The sequence below is a fragment of the Tursiops truncatus genome, chromosome 7 (genome assembly GCF_011762595.2).
Source record: "Tursiops truncatus isolate mTurTru1 chromosome 7, mTurTru1.mat.Y, whole genome shotgun sequence".
Taxonomy (NCBI): domain Eukaryota; kingdom Metazoa; phylum Chordata; class Mammalia; order Artiodactyla; family Delphinidae; genus Tursiops; species Tursiops truncatus.
The window spans coordinates 11,354,377-11,376,069 of record NC_047040.1 but is presented as its reverse complement, the minus strand read 5'-3'; the positions used below and the strand labels follow the sequence as shown (position 1 = coordinate 11,376,069).

General features: G+C 40.2%; 1 protein-coding gene across 1 annotated transcript in view; it reads left to right on the top strand.

Moving 5' to 3' along the window:
• COL4A3 (collagen type IV alpha 3 chain) overlaps nucleotides 1-21,693 on the top strand; it is a 133,906-nt gene that overhangs the window by 85,836 nt on the left and 26,377 nt on the right. Inside the window, exons 19-31 of the mRNA XM_073807882.1 lie at nucleotides 2,722-2,814; nucleotides 3,313-3,408; nucleotides 6,471-6,541; nucleotides 7,336-7,518; nucleotides 9,462-9,630; nucleotides 11,883-11,975; nucleotides 12,589-12,690; nucleotides 14,556-14,653; nucleotides 15,221-15,371; nucleotides 15,733-15,846; nucleotides 16,847-17,014; nucleotides 18,252-18,341; nucleotides 18,705-18,839. Coding sequence (XP_073663983.1) covers nucleotides 2,722-2,814; nucleotides 3,313-3,408; nucleotides 6,471-6,541; nucleotides 7,336-7,518; nucleotides 9,462-9,630; nucleotides 11,883-11,975; nucleotides 12,589-12,690; nucleotides 14,556-14,653; nucleotides 15,221-15,371; nucleotides 15,733-15,846; nucleotides 16,847-17,014; nucleotides 18,252-18,341; nucleotides 18,705-18,839 — 1,563 coding nt within the window. The remainder of the gene's footprint in view (nucleotides 1-2,721; nucleotides 2,815-3,312; nucleotides 3,409-6,470; nucleotides 6,542-7,335; nucleotides 7,519-9,461; nucleotides 9,631-11,882; nucleotides 11,976-12,588; nucleotides 12,691-14,555; nucleotides 14,654-15,220; nucleotides 15,372-15,732; nucleotides 15,847-16,846; nucleotides 17,015-18,251; nucleotides 18,342-18,704; nucleotides 18,840-21,693) is intronic.

The window sequence follows — 21,693 nt, the reverse complement described above, 5'->3', positions numbered from 1 at the left end:
CCCTTTTGCGTACGTTGCCCGGTGACAGAGAAGTGCCCATCGGGGGCGATGAACCTTACACGCAGCTTGGCCATCAGTGTGGACTGTAGGAGTTATGTTTCCACTGGAGTTTCATTTTATTAACTATCTGTGGAAGCAGCTACGGTGGCAGGGCTACTTTGCAAGCGCAGCCCAGTGTTAGCCTGAGTTCCCACAGAGGGTGGAGCAGGAAACAGGAACAAGGGGAGAGAAGCAGGGAAGGAATGACCATTATCAAGTTGGCCTAGGCCAAGCGCAACTGCTCATTCAGTCCCTGGAGACTATCTTCCAAGAAGCTGTATAACTTCGTCTCAGGATAATCTTTCCTGGGGAGACAAAGAGGCAAGAATTTCCCCACCAGACCCTATTTCGCATGGGTCAAAGTTGTGCGCCACAGGACGGGACTAACACCCTACCATCCCCATCCACGTCCCCCCACAGACACACACTTCCAGGCTGTGTTGGCATGGCTCCTGGGGCGTCCTGGGGCTTGTCATCAGCAGGGGAGCCCCAGGACAGGAGGCTAGAGGTGTGCAACATGGACCAAAGCAAGATGCTGCCAGGAAAAGTGGGTCAGAAACCGCAGAGCTGCAGCCCAGAGGCTCTGAAGCGGTACCTGGAAGTTCTGATGAAGTTATCCTTTTCTCTCCATCCCCTGATAGAGCCACTTAGCATTCTGTATGTGGCTGATAGGGATATAGAACCTCAGGAACATACAGATCGCTCTATATATTTTTACATGCCTTTCCTGGCAGGTTCCTGGGAGGTCTTGTGTTTTATACCCAACCCTCCTCCTAGCCTTAAGAATCTTCCATGCATCAGTGATATTTTTAAGAAAGGAAGAAACATTATTTATAGACAATATAATTATAAACATAGAAAATTAAAAAGAATAATCTGGAAAACTCTTAGTAGTAATAAAATAATTCTGTTAAGTGTCTAGTTGTATGAGTAATATTAAAAATAAAGGGAGTTCCCTGGTGTTCTAGTAGTTAGGATTCGGCACTTCCACTGCCGTGGCCTGGGTTCAATCCCTGGTCAGGGAACTAAGATCCCAGAAGCAGCGCATCACGGCCTAAATAAATAAATAAATAAATAAAAGCTTTCCTTTAGGCTAACAACAATCTAAGAAATTATCCTATTAACAGAAGACAATGTCTAAGAACAAGCTGTTAAGCTATGGAGTGGATCTATGGAAAACTAAGCAAAGCAAAACTCAACAAAAATACTTTACTGTATATCAGGGGTTTGAACAACTTCTAGCCCTCCAAGTCTTTCTCCAGGTGTAGGTTTTGTGTCCTCCTTTTATCGATGACAAGCCTGATACGCACAGCTCACGAAGCTCAGGAATGTTCAAATCAGAATCTGGCCCACAGGGCGCCTGCCATAGATCAGCTCCCGCTCCAAAGGCACCATGCTCCCTCGCCCTTCAGAGACTGTTCTTGTTTCTTACCCTTTCTTCTCTAAGCAACACCTATCTGTCCTTCCTGTTGGAGCTTCAAAGTCCTGCAGAAAGTTTTCACTGAGCCCACCTACCTCTTATAACACTCAGGTTTATCCTGATCATAGAATTTTCCACATTGCTTGTCTGAGTCAGTTTCCCCTATAAGACTCAAAGCTCTTTGAGGTCAGGGAGTGTCTCATTTACTCTTTGAAGCCCAGCATACAGCATGGGGGCTGGAACATTGTAGGTACTCAAATATTTGTTGAGTTAAATATGAAATGAATATGAAAATGTATAAGTATCCACAAATGTGTAAAAGTATACATGAGTCTACGTTAAGTATAAAAGTGCCATAAGATTTTCCTTTTTTTTCTATTTTTTAAATTCAGTTTGTTTTATTGAAGTATAATTGATGTACAACATTATATTAGTTTCAGGCGTACAACATATTGATTCAATATTTGTATATATTATGAAATGATCATCACAGTGTCTAGTTAGTGTCTGTCACCATACGTAGTTACAATTTTTCTCTTGTGATGAGAACTTCTAAGACCTATTCTCTTAGCAACTTTCAAATGTGCAATACAGTATTATTAACTATAGTTACCATGCTGTATATTTCATCCCTATGATGTATTTGTTTTAGAAGTGGAAGTAGATTTTACTGTTCAGAGATAACTACCCATTCAACTTAAGGACACAGATAACTGGATCACAAAATAAGCATTCTTTCATAATGGAACAGACATAATATAACACATACATATTCCATCCAAATTAAATGTTTCCACTGTTACCTGTTGCTCTGAAATTGGGGGAAGCTATAGGTATTGTTTGTACATATTTAGTTTCATCAGCATTGCCTTCAACCTATATTGGAAATGGCAAGACCAAAAATTAGATCATAGAACACAACAATTTGAGAGAATTAACTATTGACCGTACCATTATAATAGCAGATGTATGTGGAAGACTGGGAACAGCTTTCTTGAAAAGCTGCTTTAAGAATGACAAACTCGGGCTTCCCTGGTGGCGCAGTGGTTGAGAGTCCACCTGCCGATGCAGGGGACACGGGTTCGTGCCCTGGTCCGGGAAGATCCCACATACCGCTGAGCGGCGAGGCCCGGAGTCATGGCCACTGAGCCTGTGCGTCTAGAGCCTGTGCTCCGCAACGGGAGAGGCCACAACAGTGAGAGGCCCCCGTACCGCAAAAAAAACAAAAACAAAAAACTAGCTTTGGTGTTTTCTCTTTGTAGGTGGTATTGTTCTTCGCAGAGGTCCCCCTGGAGTTGGTGGACCTCCAGGCCATACAGGGTCTCCAGGAATCCCGGGAGTCGATGGGCCCAAAGGTTGGTTCAATCAGTGATGTTTCTCAACTAGAATAAGCCATTCTCATCATCTTTATTATCACTGATTTTATATTTCCCTGAGACAACAATGACCCCAAAATAGCAGACAGTCAGAGACGGCTTCTTTTCCAAAAGGATTACCTAACGGTATTTATTTATCTGGAAATGAATCATTTATTTAGCACCTGTGCAATAAATCATTGGCTCTTCCTAGAATGTGGGTTGTAGCCTGCACTCGAGGAGAGAAACACTGAAATAGTAAATATTTAATACTAGGCTCTTGGGATTTCCTCTCTCAGAACCCAAAAAATAAGGTCAGATAAAGTAAGCAGGTATAATAGATGAATGATGTTTTTATTAATATGTACAATGTCCTAAATGATTTTCAATACATGAAAAAATTTTTAGGCGTAACGAATGATCGTGTGGTTCAAAAATACGTCCATTCTAAGGACTCGGCATGGGTTTGTGAGTGATGCAAGTGTGTTCTCATTGCAGGGGAGCCAGGCCTTTTGTGCACACAGTGTCCTTGTGTCCCGGGGCCTCCAGGCCCCCCAGGATTGCCGGGGTTAGATGGCGTAAAAGGATTCCCAGGTACAGACAATTTGCACACAAGTATCTTTTCAAGTACCGAAAGGGTCGATTCATTGGGCAGGAAAAAAAGGCATCAGACTGCTAGATGTCAGGATGTGGTTTATATGAATTTAGAGGGAGACTTTCAGAAACACACTCTGTTAACATAAAGTAAGCCAAAAATCCCATAAAAGCTGGCATTTCCCCTTATTCCGTCTTAGTTGCTGAACTCTAGCAAACCACTGTGTTATCCAGGAATTGTAAACTCACTTTTCTACAGGGGAGCAGCTGGTAACTCGGAGGAGTGAAGCAGCCATACCAAACACAAACCACTTTTTTCTTCCATAAAGAAATAAGCCCCTGGGACTTCCCTGGCAGTCCAGTGGTTAAGACTCTGGGCTTCCACTGCAGGGGGTGAGGGTTCGATCCCTGGTTGGGGAATTAAGATCCTGCAAGCTGAGAGACGTGGCCAAAAAAAAAAAAAAATGCAAGAAACTGTCTCCCATTCTTTTTTTCAAGAGACATGACCCTTCTCAGTCTAATTTTTCATGTGCCCCCTTTTGATATCATCCTGGGCACATGCACTATTTCACATTATGCTTAACCGTACAAGCACGATAACAAAGTTCACCCGTGGCCCCAGTGCTGGGGAAGATAGGGAGTGGTGAGGACTTCAGTAAACTGAAGGGGCTCCGCGGTAAACGGGAAGGTGCCACGAGGCGCTCAACTCCACCCTGTTGTTACTTGGCAGCCTTTTAGGCTCTGTGCTAATAAATCTTCCAATCTTTCATGGGAAATAACATTGGGATTTTTTATCTGAAATCTCATGTTTTAAAAAAAATTAGCCGTCAACTTTTGAAGGAAAAAACATTTCATAGGCCAGTACCCTGAGGACTAAATAAAGCGTATGTCGCTTCCCTTGTCGACCTCTGTGCCGGACTAGAGCTCTCCACCTCAGCACTGTTGCTCCAGGCTGGCTCTGCCTCGGCTCTCCTACCTTCCCCTTCCCTGGTCATAGAAATGACCATGGACAAAGCCTTGAAGTAGAAAAAAGTCTCTATTTTATTAGTTGGGTTCCTCTGCCCCTGTGCCACTCTGCTGGCCACCCAGGGCCTTCACGTGGTATCACACACCATCTGGGTTCTGCCATTAGCACCTTGGTCTATAGACACCATCCTCAAATGATTTCTCATTAACTACTAAGAGCTCTCAAGTTACGGAGCCCTCGCTCAGTGCCCTAGGCATGGTTCTAGATGTCTTCTGTGCCTCCATCCCTTAGTCCTCATGTCAACCCTAGAGCCAAGTGTTACATTAACCCCATTTAACAGAGGAAGCTGAGGTATCAGATGACATAGCTAATAAGCGGTAGAGCCTGACTCCAGTCCAGACACTCTCCTCTGGAGACATGCTCCCGCCTTCTACACTGGAACCCCTTAATTGCTGTACCAGGCGCTGCCCTTTGAGCCAAGTTAATCCAAAGCTCTACCTTAGGAGCTAAGAGCCAAAAGCTCTACCTTTGGAGATAAGAGCATGTTTGCATGTTACCACCATCCAGTAGACATTTGCGTTGACACAGAGTCTTCGGGGAGGCTTGGTCTCAGTCCAAAGAAGAAAGGCTCACGGTGGCAGCTGCGAGCACTGTGGCCAGCCAGTAGAGGACATGCATTGGGGCAGGGGTCCTTTGTCACCCTCAAATCCTACCCACTTCTTCATGAAGGCCTTAGTTGCTTTGCAGTCACTGCCCCCTGACTCCCTGAGACCAGCCTGACGGGAAAGGATGGGGCAAAGAACAGGGGGCAGTGTTCTTCATACAGCTCCTATTTGAGGCCCAAGTCTCTGGGGGAAATGTTAAAACAACAACTAAAAGGAAGGGAGGAAGGTAAAGAACAAAAGGAAAGCCATCATAATTTTCCTACATCCCCAGAGCGATCTCTGGCCCAAGGTTAGTGTTGCAGGCAGGTAGCTCACTGCTGCTAACCAACCGGTCGCATTGCTGTATATTCCTTGGTTTTCCTACATTTGAGGTACTACAGGTATAGCTCAAAGAGATACATAAGCAGTAAAACTGTTTGGATTACTATACAAAACATTCTCCTGGCTTAGATCTTGCCAAAAAAAAAAATCTGAATAAACATTTGTTAATAAACTGACCTGAGATCCGTCCAAAAGATCCTCTAAAGGGATCCTCTTTACAGAGATAGTTAAATAGAGGAAGAATAAAATCATACAGTAAAACGCAATATGGCAACCGATATACAAAGCCTCAGAAAGATTTGTACCTGTTTGGACCTGCAGTTACACTTTTAGCAATTTATTGTAAAGGAAATCTTTGGATAAATTTGCAGAACTAAATATCCAGAGGTATTTATCACAGCACTGTTTACAACAACTAAAGTTGAATAAGACAATCTAAATGTCTAAACATAGCTGTTAGCTGAATGAATGATGGTTCACCCATACAATAGGCTACCATGCAGCCATTTAAAGGGAAGCTGTAAGTCCATATTTATTGACATATGTACAGTATGATTCCAAAAAAGTGTATTATGAGTCCTATGCATTTATGGATATATAATTTTATGAGTAATGCACATGAAAATTTTAGCAAATACTGTCTTCTGGTGGTAGATTTATGCGTGATTTGTTTTTTGAATTTTATTTTATTTTATTTTTATACAGCAAGTTCTCATTAGTTATCTATTTTATACATATTAGTGTATATATGTCAATTCCAGTCTCCCAATTCATCACACCACAACCGCCCCCGTATGTGTGATTTTTATTCTCTTCTTTCTGTATTTTTTTTTTACAATGAACACCCATTACTTTTATCATTAGAAGAAAAAATGTGTCTCCTTAAAATGATAAAGACAAGAATTTTAGGAAGCTAAAATTTAAGAGTTCTTGTTTTGAATGTTCTCTCTTATTCCAGTTATTTACTCCCATTCTTACCTTGCACTGTGTGTTTTAATAAAGAAAGTTTCTTTCTTCAGAAGAAGACATCCTATTTTCTTCACATACTGCATTACCCTAGGTGTTCAGAGTTTGTGTTCAATGTATACTTAATAATTTACTGCTTTCAGGAAGACAAGGGGCAGCTGGCATTAAAGGAATCCCAGGGTCCCCAGGAAGCGCTGGTCTTCCAGGATTTCCGGTAAGATTTCATGGTTTTAACGCTTTATTTACTTTCAATTTGGAAAATGGAGCCCTCTGGAAATATGGTTGCACCCCATATAGGTTGTCAGTTTGGTGCCTGGCAAGGAGCACTTAATAGTAAAGCACTTAGTAGATACTTGTTGGTTGAATGAATAAATGAATGATGTGCGAAAGAATAAGTGAATGAATGAATGAATTTATAATCATTTCAAATGGTATCAGAGACAGAAGCTGATCAGTGGCTGCCTGGGGCTGAGGCTGGGAACAGGGATGGACTGCAAATAGATTTGGGGGAATTTGGAGGAGTGGTGGAAACATCCTAACACTGGACGGTGGTGATTGTGGCATGAATGTGTAAATTTACCAAAAATCATTGAATTGTATTCTTACAAAAGATTCATTTTATAATATGTAAATTATACATCAATAAAGTTGTTAAAAATTTAAGTCAGAAAGTTATACTTGGATAAATATATTTAAATCAAATTATCCATAGATGTATATTGAAATTTACCAGTATTCTAACATAATCTGAATTATGATGAAGGTTGTATCATATTGAATTATATTATTGTATATATATTGCATTGAATTACACTAATTGAATTTTTTTTATAGTTTTGGAAGAAAAAGATAAAGCCAAATAGCTTGAAATTTTACTTATGGGCCAAAGAAAGGGTCTGGAAAAAAATTCATGTTCATTAAAATTGAAAAGTTCTTATTGACATTTTTAAATATTGACACAAGAACTGTACCCAAATGCAAGGTAGACTCATGTTTGTACCACCCTAGGGATTGCCGGGTGATCAGGGTCATCCAGGACTTAAAGGAGAAAAAGGTGAAGCATCTCGGCCAGAGAGACAAGTGGGTGCCCCAGGGGATCCAGGGCTCCGAGGACATCCTGGAAGAAAGGGCTTGGATGGAATTCCTGGAACTCCGGGAGTAAAAGGATTACCAGGACCTAAGGGAGAACCGGTTGGTATCTAGACACTTTTTTCAAATTACCCTCCCTCTGAATGAAGGGCTCTAAAGTTAAGACATCAGATGATTTCTTTTCAAAAAATTGTTGGCCATTCAGCACAGTTCATCCCTTTAACTGCAGGATTAGGCATCTTCAAATGAGCAGTAATAACCCGAACAAATATTTATAGTATTTTGACGAAAAAAAATAGCACTCCATGGTTTTTTTAGCCCATAGAAAATTCCACATTGATAATGACCTTGTTTCATACACAAGTTACAATTCCACATTTGTATCAAATGAGTTTATAGGGAAGTTCAGAAAATGATTAATAATGGAAAGTTTTAGTCAACATTTGGGGGACAATGTTCATTCTTTTAAGTAAAAATAAATGCATAAGAGGACAGAATAGTTAGGGCTTTGTCATTTGGGTAAATGTTTTATCATTTACCGTATTTAAGTTTATATAATTCTGTCTCTTTTCATGGGATGGAATCTCTCACACGTTCAAGTGAGAGGTTCCTACCAGGATCTTTTTTTTTTTAGCGTCTTTATTGGAGTATAATTGCTTTAAAATGGTGTGTTAGTTTCTGCTTTATAACACAGGGAATCAGCTACACATATATGTATATCCTCATATCTCCTCCCTCTTGCATCTCCCTCCCACCCTCCCTATCCCACCCCTCCAGGTGGTCACAAAGCACCGAGCTGGTCTCCCTGTGCTATGCAGCTGCTTCCCACTAGCTACCTAGTTTACATTTGGTAGTATATATAAGTCCATGCCACTCTCTCACTTCGTCCCCAGAATCTGTTTTTAAATGTCATAGAGGCAGAGGCTGAGAACCTATCGCATGTACCTGAGAAGTTTGCAAGGCATGCTGCCCAGCCTGTTTTATAAAATCCCAGTTTCTCCCAGGGTTAATCAGTGTCATCCAATACAAAGGGTTTCACCTCAAGCAGAGAAACTCGTCAAACAAATTTAAAGATTCACTCACAGACCCTTTAGTATGAGAATATGAGTGGTGACTCCCCAGGTTGTGGATATGATATGCAGACTTTCCTAAACCTTTTAACTACAAAACGCTTTTTGAGTGGAAGCAGCTAGCAGGGCCAATGTTTCAGACTCTCTTTGGCAAACTGTCAGCGGCCCCTCCAGAGTGGCGGTTATCCTTAAAGAGGGCTGGGGTTGGGAACTCTTTTGGTCTGATATCAAGACAGTTCACGTGATGCTTCCATTTGCATCGCCCTAATTTTTTTTATTAGTTCCAGTAAAGAAGTCCCAGAAAGTAAGAGAAAATCAAGGAACTGATTTGAGTCTTACACCCTGCGATTATGAAAGAAGGATTACTCAGTCCCGCATTGACACTAAACAATGAAAAATCCAGTCAAATTTATTATTTGGGGCCATGTTGGAGAAGAAGGGGAACTTCGATTATTTTGTCAAATTCAACTTCTTTAAAATAAACAACTCATTTTCAAAGTGACAGACTATGGAATTAACAACAAAAAAAATATTTTATAAGAAAAAAATTACTATAGATAGAATATCTCCTTTATAATGAAAATACCTGGTGAAAAACCAATCAAATTAAAGTTTGCTGTACTGGTTTTATTTTAGAAATGTGCCAGTAACATGAATGTCATCTCTAATGCCATTTGAGTTGTTGGCCAATTTGAGCTAAGTTTTTGGGGCTGTTGTCATATGTGGCATCCCATTGTAGGACACCTTAAGTGGGACTCAAGAGAGTTAATGAAATGTTGCTGGATTCCAAAAGGCAAAACAACAGACATCATTCAGTGCTCTTATTTTAGGAACAATGCCCTTCAGGTAACAACTGCTTTTTAATTCAAGATCTTCTCCATGACAACCTAACTGGTATTCATATTCACGGTGAGGTTAGCCTGTGTAAAGGGATACTGGACGAATCACTATCCAAACATATTTCTATTGATACAGGCCCTGAGGGGGGAGAAGGGAGACCAGGGTCTTCCAGGGGATCCTGGCATCCCTGGGTCCCCAGGACCTGCAGGACCGGCTGGACCATCAGACTATGGACCTTGGGGAGAGCCTGGTCCAAAGGGCACCCAAGGACTTCCTGGAGCCCCTGGACCACCTGGAGAAGCCGGTTGGTTAGTTTTCTTTCCAGTCCTGTTTTCCTGTGGAGTGGGTTGATGGTTCCTAGCGCTAGTGAAACTCCCTCAAGACTAATGAATAGAAACATGCTTCTAGTAAATAGACGATGTCAACTTGTAGACACTGGGAAATAACATGTAGGATATGGTAGAGATAATCCTTTTTTTCCCTGTTAGTGAGCAGTACAGCTGATATTTCCTAGGAATACTGGAAATTTCATTACTGATATAAATACACGGAGTGAATAGATCCTAAGAGATGAGCGGAAGTTAGCTACGATAAACAAAGGGAAGGCAAAAACCTATAGGATTGAACTTGAGAAGCCTCTTCCTGGGCCCAGGGCCCACTCATGTTATTGCAAATTTGTTCTTTTTGATTCATAACCTCATAAATGGTTTCTAAATAAAACTTCAAAGTATCTAAGACAAATGAAGAAAAGTTGTCTTGATAATAAAGTCCCGTTAATTTTGGGATCCACGTATACTGAACGTACCTGCGGGATTCAGGAGGGATCTGAACCTCAATGTTTATCCGTGGTGGAGAACATGGCGAAAGATGAGAATTTCACGTTACTGACAGTGTTAAACAAATAATGCTACCATGGTCGTTTTTTACTTCTAAAATCACTCTAGAGACCCAAAAAACCACTGGTCTCCAAATCTTTTTATAGCATCCGTCACCAGGAATAAAATTTTGAGTGCAGTATCCCCAGCAGTATTCACATACAGGTGACCCTCAGATAACGCGGGAGTTAGGACGGGCAACCCTCTACGTGTATAACTTAGAGTCAACCCTCCTATGTGTGGTTCCTCCGTATCTGTAGTTCATGTAGTACTCTAGTATTTACTATTGAAAAAATCCGCGAATGAGTGAACCCTCGTGGTTCAAACTTGTGTTGTTCAAGGGTCACCAGTATATTATAAATTGTATGCATGCATTTCTGTCCACACACATATGTAAATCTTATTTTGTGATTATTCATACATGTGTGTTTTTTTCTGCACCTTACCTTTGAGGCTGCTATTCTAATCCAGGGATTGGCAAACCATGGCAGACCTCAGTCTCAATCCAGCCCACCTCCCACTCATGTATAGTTCCCAAGCTAAGAATGGTTTTTATATTTTTAGATGATTGGGGAAAAAACCTTTCGAATAATATTTTGTGACATGTTAAAATTATATAAAATTCAAGTTTCAGTGTCTATATAGGTGTATTGGCACACAGCTATGCTCATTTATTTACAGATTGTTCCTGGCTACTCTCACACTAGGATAACAGAGTTGAGTAATTGCAACAGAGAACCACCTGGGCCATAAAGTCTAAATTATTTACTATCTGGTCCTTTACTGAAAAAGTTTACTCAGCCCTCTTCTAATCCATCTTCAAATCTTCTTCTGTTCTTTCTAAATGTGAATTTTTAGTGAAGGACTCCACTGTCATAAAATATATTATTACCAAATTTTCCCCATCACATTACTGTAAACTTATTCTATCTATAAATATATGAATATATGGACAATACTGATCACTAACATGTTTTTAATATTGGCCACTGTGGTCAGAATGTTATCTCAAATCTTTACCAGTGACACAGGCATTATTTTCTCAACACATGAGGAACTTATGTTAAAAAACATGCCCGGGCTTCCCTGGTGGCGCAGTGGTTGAGAGTCCGCCTGCCGATACAGGGGACGCGGGTTCATGCCCCGATCCGGGATGATCCCACATGCCGCGGAGCGGCTAGGCCCGTGAGCCATGGCCGCTGAGCCTGCGCGTCCGGAGCCTGTGCTCTGCAACGGGAGAGGCCACAACAGTGAGAGGCCCGCGTACCACAAAAAAAAAAAAAAAAAAAGCAGGGCCAAGAATCAAGCCCAGATCAACTTGTTAGGCCTCACTTCATGTTTTGTCCAATAAACCATACTGCCTTCCTGTGAAAACTAGTCACCCAATAAATAAATATCCTACTAGTATTCACCAGCAGTTAGGCTGAATTCCATATTATCAATATTTTTAAAAATAGGCTCTCTTTTAATAGACCAGCATGTTGGGCTCTTAATTAAAACAAGGCTTAGACAATAGTAGATGAGCTGGTCATCTTTAAGCCAGTTTTGAAGCCTATGGAAGCAGATTAGTTTTTATATTCCTTAGGGTATGTTTATGAACCCCTTATAATTGTGTTTTTCCCTTCTGAAGAAAGAAAAGCTTCAATATGCACACCAATCTTATGATGCAAATTTTCTTAAGGTCCTAAGGGAGAAATCGGTGTTTTGACACCAGTTCCAGGGCCCCCAGGACCTCCTGGAGCCCCAGGCCGTGCTGGCCCCCAAGGTCCACCTGGTGAGTATCCCTTTGCCACATCTGGTACATGGCATCAGATGGCACCCTGACTCTCCTAGTTATAACTCTCCCATTCTAAGGAAAGCATATAGTCACTGGCTCCAAAAAAAACAGTGCAGGCCAGAAGGGACAAGCCAACAGACAGGAGACTTGCTGTTGTCCTATGAGGTTCCCCAGATTATTCCTGTTAGTACTTCTGATTCCAAAACAGAATCTCTACCATTACTTAAGAGGAGTTGGAATGCAGAACAATCTGCATGGATTTTTGGTGGAGGAGCAAGGAATGTGGGCTGGTGTTTAATCAGGACAGTTCCCACAGCTTCTTCATTTGAAAACTTACCTTCTTTGCCAACATCGTCTAAAACTTAACTTTGCATTGATGGAGGGAGACATATAGTTCAAGATATCGAGAATATTTCTTTTTAGGAGTTAAATTATATTTTCAAAATTATTTGCACCTCCTAATGATTAGCTCATTGCATAGAAAGGGGGAGGAAGGTGGGGTTATTATTTCTTAATTTTCAAAAAGATCCGGGATGACCGAGAAACAAACATTTTGTTTTAAGGCAAGATAAAGGGAAGGCACTGATGTAAATGTATGCATGTTTTTAAGGTATCCCTGGATCCACAGGAAAATGTGATCTGGGTCTTCCTGGGCCCGATGGTGAACCAGGAATTCCAGGAATCGGATTCCCTGGGCCTCCTGGACCTAAGGGTAAATTTTAAAAAGTTTTTAAACGTAAGGTTCATTGTGGATATTTATAAAATATAAATGCGTATAATGAATAATATAGGAAATATCCATTTAATCCTTTAAAATGATGTTTTCCACCAGTCTTAAATGGGAAAGAAACCTTACAATAATTTTAGCGAAAAAGGGAGAATTCACATTGATTTATGCAATCTCATCGCAGTCATATTTTTTAAAGTACATAAAAAAAACCGTAAGGAAATTCACTAAAATGCTAATAGTGATGCTTCTTGATTGTGGGATTAGGAGGAATTTATTCTTCTTAATAAATGCCTGTACTTTGTACATTTACACATTTCTTCACCTTATACATTTCTTTTATAATAAAAAAAAAACTGTTAAATCACAGATAGCTGATCTCCCTATATACTCCCAAATAAATTATGGAAGTTATTTTCCTTTAGGGAAAAATGCTGTTTCTCATCAAAGCGGGAAAACACTCCAAAGAAATCCAGATGCTAAGAACTCAAACAGTAACCTGAGGCTCCCTGCTGACACATACATCAAAGTCCTGTCCAGGATGGCATATGAGTCATCTCAGTCCCTGCGATGTCCCATAGAACTTCAGATTTTATGATAATTTCATGTTTGTTTCAATATTGTTGAAAGTGCTTATCCCAATATAATCCATTTTTTGGTGCTTCAACTCTTACATTAACATGTCAGCAATGTTTATCACCCATCAGTTCTGCCCAAATATAGGAATATTGATCTCAGTTTATGAGTATTTGAAATAGAAAACATAGTCACATTTCTCACATGGTCCCAAGAATGGCTTTGACTCCAGTTTCTTAGATTTCTTCCCAGTGATCTTGAAGTAATGCAACCTGGCCCATGTTTTAGCCAGGTGCTTCGTGGACCCTGCCTTGAGACGTTGCATCCTAGCTTGTCACCCTATGGATTTGCCTTCTGGGAGGAGACTGTAAACTATGGGAAACAGAACTAGCATAAGGGCTTCTTGAAAGTGGAGATTCAGAATTTCCCAGTTGAACCTAATAAATCCCATGAAATAACTGTGAATTTAAAATTGGTCAAATTAGGGATTTCCCTGGTCGTCCAGTGGGTAAGACTCTGTGCTTCCAATGCAGGGGGCCCGGGTTCTATCCCTTGTCGGGGAACTAGATCCCACATGCATGCCGCAACTAAGAAGCCCACATGCCACAACTATGAGCCCACATGCCACAAAGAAGATCCCACGTGCCGCAACTAAGACCCGACATGGCTAAAATAAATAAATAAATGAAACTGGTCAAATTAGGGGCACAAAGGAACTCTTTGAACGCAGCCTTGCTCTACCAGGCTTTCCTCTTTTGAACCACAGACCGGAGAAAAAGATGTGTGTTAACTCCTTTCTCAACTCTCCTATTATAAATGCGTAAAAGAGAAGTTAATGTTCAGTGGCTATTACAGAGCTTTAGGAAGTAATTCTCTTGAGCAACCCAGGTTAAGAAAGGCTACCTGGATGCTGGAAATGCTTTATATCTCGATCTGGGTCATGCTTGAGTAGATATATAGACACATTTAAAAATTCATTTGGCTGTACACAGTATGCAAAATACACTTTTTAAAAAAGGCACCCAAATGGTCATTCGGTATCAGTGGTTTAAAGAATTGCTCAATCAAACTTTAGTGGTGCTAAACAACAAGAGTGGAGAAGGTAATTTTTTAAACTGGGAACCAATTTAATCTGATTTGGAATTGACTTTTTTAAAGTGCTAATTTAGCGGTTGGCATTCTCATCATTTAAACTTTCATAAAAATATCTAAGAGCTACTGTTCAGAATCTTCTAAGACCTGTCTTACAACCTTTGTTATCTTTTTCTTTGTAGGAGACCGAGGTTTTCCAGGAACAAAAGGATCACCAGGCTGTCCTGGAGAAATGGGAAAGCCAGGGTTACCTGGAAAGCCAGGCCTCCCAGGAGTCAAGGTCTTTGAGAATTAAAATTCAGACTGATAATTGGGGAGGGGAGGGGAGGGGCAGTTACAGTCAGTCAGTTAGGATGCTTTGTGTGTAGAAATTGTCAATATATTTGTAGATGATGAAGATGCCGACTTTTTTAAAAGTTTCTCTGAACCATCACTCCCCTTTAGAAAGGAGAATAGAAGGTGTAAGAAGACCAATTTGCCTCTCTATTTCTTCCTTAATCTTCAGAAACATTCAGAGTACTTAAAATGGGAAAACTCTAGAAACAGACGTGGATATCTATGAGAAAAACTATCAAAAGGAGAGACATCTAGACTGTTTACAGAAAATTCCACAGTCTTCTTAAAAAGTGGAGGCTATGAAGAATTACTAAGCACAGTTTTATTTAAAAAGTCAGCAACTACAATTGAAAAAGGAAAGTGGATGGAATGGTGGTGACTGTACAAAAGGGACATAGAACCTCCATCATGGAGACGTTATTTTCACGTAAATAGCCCTAAAGACCGGTCAATAGTCGATAAGGATTTGCAAGCATGATACAGTAAAACTAACGTAATTTCTGTGCTATAGGGAGAACCAGGGCTAGCCATGCCTGGAGAGCCAGGAGCACCAGGTTTGCCAGGAGAAAGAGGCAACTCTGGGGAAAAGGGAGAAAGTGGACTCCCTGGACTTCCAGGTCTCCCTGGAATTCCAGGAACTGGAGGGCTTGATGGACCACGAGGTAAAATAGCAAGTGTGATTGCTTTTCTCCACTGTGAGCTCAGCTAAAATGCTGCAGATTGAATGTGTAGGTGCTCTAGGGGTGAAGAACTCTTCTCAAACTTCCAGCTCAATAAATTGAACTTGCGAGCCTTAATTAACTTTCCATTCAAATTTCCATTCCATTGCTGCCCTACCTTTGTTCCCTCTTTCTTCCTTTCTTCCTTCTTTCCTTTTTAATGAGTGTCCTCTCTATAAGACATATCAATGGTATTAACTCTAAGTTCGATTCAGGAGGGAAAGTTATAAGAGAATGACTGGGATAGCAATACTAGGACCTTGAGTTTTGCCACCCGATTGTATTCTTGGACTCTATTTTGCAGGGGATCCAGGGCAGCCTGGACCACCTGGAGAAAGAGGCCCCCCAGGAAGGTGCAAAGAAAGTCTCAGTGGAGCTCAAGGACTTCCAGGCTTAAATGGATTGAAAGGGCAACAAGGTAGGGGGAGGCCCTTGAAACCAGTCACCAGGCGGGCAGATGACATGGGACTCCTGCTTTGAGTTTTGCTGCTTCACATGAGAACTATCCGGTAACAAGTCCTGACCACTGTTCAATGGGAAAAGTGATTTCAGAAACAAAAACCTGTTGTCACGAACTTGTTGCAGTGAATACCAACTATAGAGTAAGAGACCTGAAGTTACTACAGTAAGATTGGTTTGTGTCTTGTATGCAAGAAAATATGAACAATGAAGATATATACAGATGTATACTTACATATATATATATATATATACATATAAACTCTCAAATAACTTTTATCTTTAATACTTTCATAGGTATATTAAAGCGGTAAATGTATCCTTATTATTGAAACAGAGTGAATGTATGCAAAGGTATATGTTCACAAGTTACAAACTAAAATACATAGTTGGTTGCTTTACAAGCAACATAAAAGAAAGGGTATGAAAGTAAATCTAAATTATGAAAGCTAGGCGGTCATGGGAAACTTACCCTCTTTTTCGCTCCTCTCAACCAGATCTGTGAACTGTTTCTGGGTAAAAAATCCTTTAGAACTCGCCTATTATACTTCTTATATGTTCACAAACAAAATTTTGGCCAAGAAGTTAATTGTTGTAGTGGTGCTGCTATTGTTTCTAGAAGCATCTGGTGGCTTGCCGCCACGTGAGTGGCTCTGTATGAATTCTGCCAGTTAAAGACTGCGCCACGGTCAGAAAGTGCATTCCCAAGATGTGCCTGCAGGACTAGAAAATAAATCTAAATTCTGCACTATCATTACTTCATGAATCATTGAAACACAGAATGTTAAATCCAGAAGGGATCTTAGAATTTTACAAAAGGGGACCTAAATCTATCAATTAGAAAAGTCTGTGGTTTGCCCACAATCACAGAGCTAAATATTTACAGCCATAAAATATATCTGGAGTTGCTGTGGAAAGCAATCGTGTGTTCATTCATTCATTCATTCATTCATATATAGGCAGAAGAGGCGAAACGGGGCCAAAGGGAGACCCAGGTATTCCAGGCTTGGATAGGTCAGGATTTCCTGGAGAACCTGGACCACCAGGAATGCCGGGTCATCGAGGGGAGATGGGACCACCTGGTACAAAAGGATATCCAGGAAATCCAGGATTTTTAGGGCCACCAGGTACCCTTTATGTGCTTTTGTTTTTCTTCTTCTCTGTTCTTCCACATATTCCTTTTAAGGTAGCTGTGTAAACTAGAGACCCGCATCGGCTTTTGACTCTAAGCTTCTCTTTCATTTAGTATAAGTTTTTCTTCTGAGTTATTTGCAAGGAGCCAGAGGGCTGGGAACTGGTGGTAGTGGGATGGTCAAATTTCACAATTACCCACAATATGACTATTTTTGCTGTATAATCTTGTTAATATATTACTAGTGAAATGTATTTGCTAGTATTTTGTTGAAATTTTTTGCATCCATATTTATAAGGGATACTTACTGGTCTGTTTTCTTGTGATGTCTTTGTCTGGTTTTGGTATCAGGGTAATGCTATCTTATTGAACAAGATGAGAAGTGTTTCCTCCTCTTGTATTTTCTAGAAGAGTTTGTGAAGAATTGATATGCTTTAAATATTTGATAGAGTTCACCAGTGAAGTCACCTGGGGCTTGGGTTTTCTTTGAGAGAAGTTTTAAAATTACTAATTCAATCTCTTTGCTTCTTATAGATCTATTCAGATTTTCTGTTTCTTCTTGAGTCAATTTTGGTAATCTGTGCCTCTTCTAAGAATTGGATTTTCTGGCCTGTCATTGTTCATAGTATTCCCTTATAATTCTTTTATTTCATCACTTATTATGGTTTATATGTTTGGGGGAGAATATTTCAATAGTCTTCTCATGGCATAAGGACCTCACTGGTCTCTCCTCCAGAGAAGAGTCCAGAATAAGAACTTAATCTGCTAATTAACCTTTCATTTATATTATTGAGCTACTATCATATGTCATCACTGTTCCAGACCCTAGAGACACATTGGTGGATAAGACTCCACCTCGAACAATGGGGAACACGATAACAAACACATTTAAGAGCTAAGTTCATCTAGTGACAAATGCTATGAAGAAAGTAAAATAAGGGAATATAACAAAGTTATTGATCAAGGGTTGGGACGAGGGAATGCTCCAAACCTTCAGCATATTTTCTCCTCATCCACAATTGTGATTTGCTACCAAATTCCACATCCACGATGTAAAAAAAGACCATTTACTGACCCATCCCTAGACAAGTGGGATTATTTTCCTGTTTACAGAAACCATTTTTGCAACACTCTTTCTCTCTTTCTAAGTATAATTCATTTTATTTTATGGAGTATTTCACTTTTCTCATTCTTTACAGCATGTGCTGCCTTGTGTTAATTTGTTTCCATAGGTGAAAAAGGAACGATTGGGATGATGGGGGTTCCCGGAAACATTGGCCCTCCGGGGCCTCCTGGGAAGCCAGGCACCCTGGGACAGAGGGGTAAGTGATAGAATATCTTTCCAGCTATCAGGAGGCATGAACAATGTTCATTTAATTAGCAGAAAAATAAATTATATTTTATTCTTTGAGGAGAAAGTAGTTCTGAGAAAACCTTATATTTGATTTTGCAGTTTTCTGTATTCCTTTGTCCCTTTTGAATAGTCATATTTTCTCCCTACAGGCTTAGACAACTACCCTCATGTGGCTGCCTGTTTGGGGGCAACTATTTATCAAGTTCTCAGCCCTGTTAACCTTTTTTGGTTTATCTGTCTTGTTTTGTTTTATGGTAAGCACTGTTAACTTTTGAATCCTCATGAACTTTTAAAGAATTAAGGAACTGATGTTGTTACATCTGTCTCTTAGGGAGCTTTGGAATTCCAGGAGTAAAAGGCGAGAGAGGAGCCCCAGGTGCCAAAGGGGAACAAGGAGATAAAGGAATTCCAGGGCCTCCTGGAATATTACGCTTAGTCGGGGACAAAGGGGAACCAGGACTCAAAGGTACAAACGTTCTGATTCTGGGACTAAGAAATTATCCAGGAAAATCCCTTTAGTTGACATAAGAGAACAGTGAGGACCAGGGTTTAATTTCCCGCCCAGGCTCACAAAGCCAGTTGGTGACTGAGTTGGACTAGAACTGGGTTTTGTGTGCCTTGAACAGTAATATGTTGCCTCCTTAAATCGTAACTTTTTATTTCCAAGTTAATTCTTCATTTTGGTCCGCTGTCTTTAAATTTTCACTAGCCAATCTTTAAATTCTAAGCCTCAAAGCCCCCTTTTGCCAAGTATGGTGAAAATTAAACCTTTAGAAAATTCCACATAAAAAACTTCCCTGGCTGGAGTAGAAAACTCCACCCCAAATTCAACTCTATTCTATCAGCTGCTAGGGTGAATTTTTCTGATTGCATCTAAAAACTGCTTCTTACACTCAGAATCCTTTGGAGTATAATTACTAAAGAGAAAATATGTTTTGATTACAAATCAGTGCCTTAAAAATGCTGTTATTTGGGCTTCCCTGGTGGCGCAGTGGTTGAGAGGCCGCCTGCTGATGCAGGGGACACGAGTTCGTGCCCCGGTCCAGGAAGATCCCACGTGCCGTGGAGCGGCTGGGACCGTGAGCCATGGCCACTGAGCCTGCGCGTCCGGAGCCTGTGCTCCTCAACGGGAGAGGCCACAACAGTGAGAGGCCTGCATACCGCAAAAAACAAAACAAACAAGCAAACAAAAAAAACAAAACAATGCTGTTATTTGAGCTGTTAAGCTCAAATTCAAACCCATTCAAATTATTTCAAGTTATTTAAGCACTTTGTATGACAGGCTTTTTTATATGATCAATACAGCCAATATCAAATCAAAATTTAAGGTTTGCCTTGCGGTCTTCCTGATCCAGCCTAACCCCAAGTAACTTTAATAAAACAAAGGAATTCTGGGTAAAATTAAATGTTTGCAGATCAAACTTCTATAGCAGGGAAGAATAAAAGAAAAATGTGTTTGTAGTTGCAAAACCATATCAAGTTTTGAATAATTTGTAATCAACTTTGAGAAGTTAGATTGTAAGATTTGCTTTAAAAATTCTGGATAGAGTTCTGTAGACCAGGCTGGCAAGACTGAATAGCTGTCTCTCCCAGAATCAGGAAGGACTTCACAGAGGTGACATTGGAGCAGGGTTCTGGAGAGTGATTGAATCCAACTAATTTGCTAACTTAAAAAAGGATAATCAGGGACTTCCCTGGTGGTCCAGTGGTTAAGAATCCAATCTGCCTTCCAACACAGGGGATGCGGGTTTGATCCCTGGTCGGGGAACTAAGATCCCATATGCCTAGTGGCAACTAAGCCCACGTGCCACAACTAGAGAGAAGCCCATGAGCCGCAACGAAGATCCCGCGTGCCGCAGCTAAAACCCAATGCAGCCAAATAAATAAATAAGTAAATATTTTTTAAAAAATAAATAAAAATAAAATAGCCATTCTGGCCTTTTGCTATTCCTCAAATGGAACAAACTTTAAAAATAAATAAATAAAAGGATAATCATTGGGAAAAGAATCAGATTTTTTTCTATAAAGGAAAACTAGCAAGTAAAGGCCTTTTGGGTAGTCCCCCTTTAATCTGCTGTCCAAGGGATGGTTTAGTTCTGGGTGCGAACAGAAGACTGCATTACATTTTTAACAATAGAATAGAAAGTAGTATGAATTTTATAAAATTCTGCTAGAACTGGTCTAAGTCAAGATGTAAAAAAAAAAAAATACTGACACAAGTGTCCAGTCTTCATAAACTGTCAGACACCACTTCACTGGATTATTCTAGATGATTTAGGTAGTGTTGCAAACATTTTGAAAAAAAATATGAATAGCATATCTGTGCCTACATAAACTAAAATTTGACTCTAACATCATGAATGCACAATGGGTACTAATTTACAATTAAAGAATTGTTCCTGTAAAATATATAGGGACACATGCTATTTTTATGCTTCTAGCAAAGTACAAGGTGCATGGAAGCTGTCCTACATGTTTCCTTTTGGCTTTTCAAACCCACAACCAAGGAGCAGAGATAGACCACAACAACAACAAAAGATCATACTATCTAGGCCTCTCTAATTTCTATATGATTCATTTATCGTCTGAGTTTCTGACTTAAAGACATCCACTGCAAATGTGGAAGAGCTATTGAAGGTATGAAAAGCAAAGTCGTCCTCTCCTCAAGGAGTCTGCATGGAAGATTTAGACATATGTACAAAAAGGTAAAGAATAATACAAAAGAACTGTTATGCTATTTTAGCAAAGACCTGTGAAGCCCTTCCCACATGCAGGTACTGTTCCAAGCTTTACAAATATTGACTCATTTAATTCTCACAACAACCCTAGGAGTAGGTTATTGCTGTCATCCCATTTTATAGATGGGAAATGGAAAGGTCACATTACTCAGTGTCACTCTGATAGGAAGTGCAGAGATGGACCTCACACTGATGTTGTTGGTTCCAAAGTCCATACTCAGCCTTCTCACTGTGCTGCCAGCTGGGTACCACTGGCAGTGAGCCTTGTGGGACATGAGCAAAGCAGAACACACCTCAACCAGGGTAGTCAAAGAAGCCTCCATGAGCACAGGGAACTATATTCAGTATCCTGTAATAAACTATAATGGAAAATAATATGAAAAAGAACTTATACATGTATAACTGAATCACTTTGCTGTACAGCAGAAATAACACAACATTGTAAGTCAACTATACTTCAATAAAATAAATTTTAAGAAAGAGAAGCCTCCATGAAGAAGGATTTAAATTATGAGTAGGTTTCCGATGAGCAAGGGATACTCTCGGCTTAAAATCTTTCCAAGTCTCCCCTTGCTTTAAGAA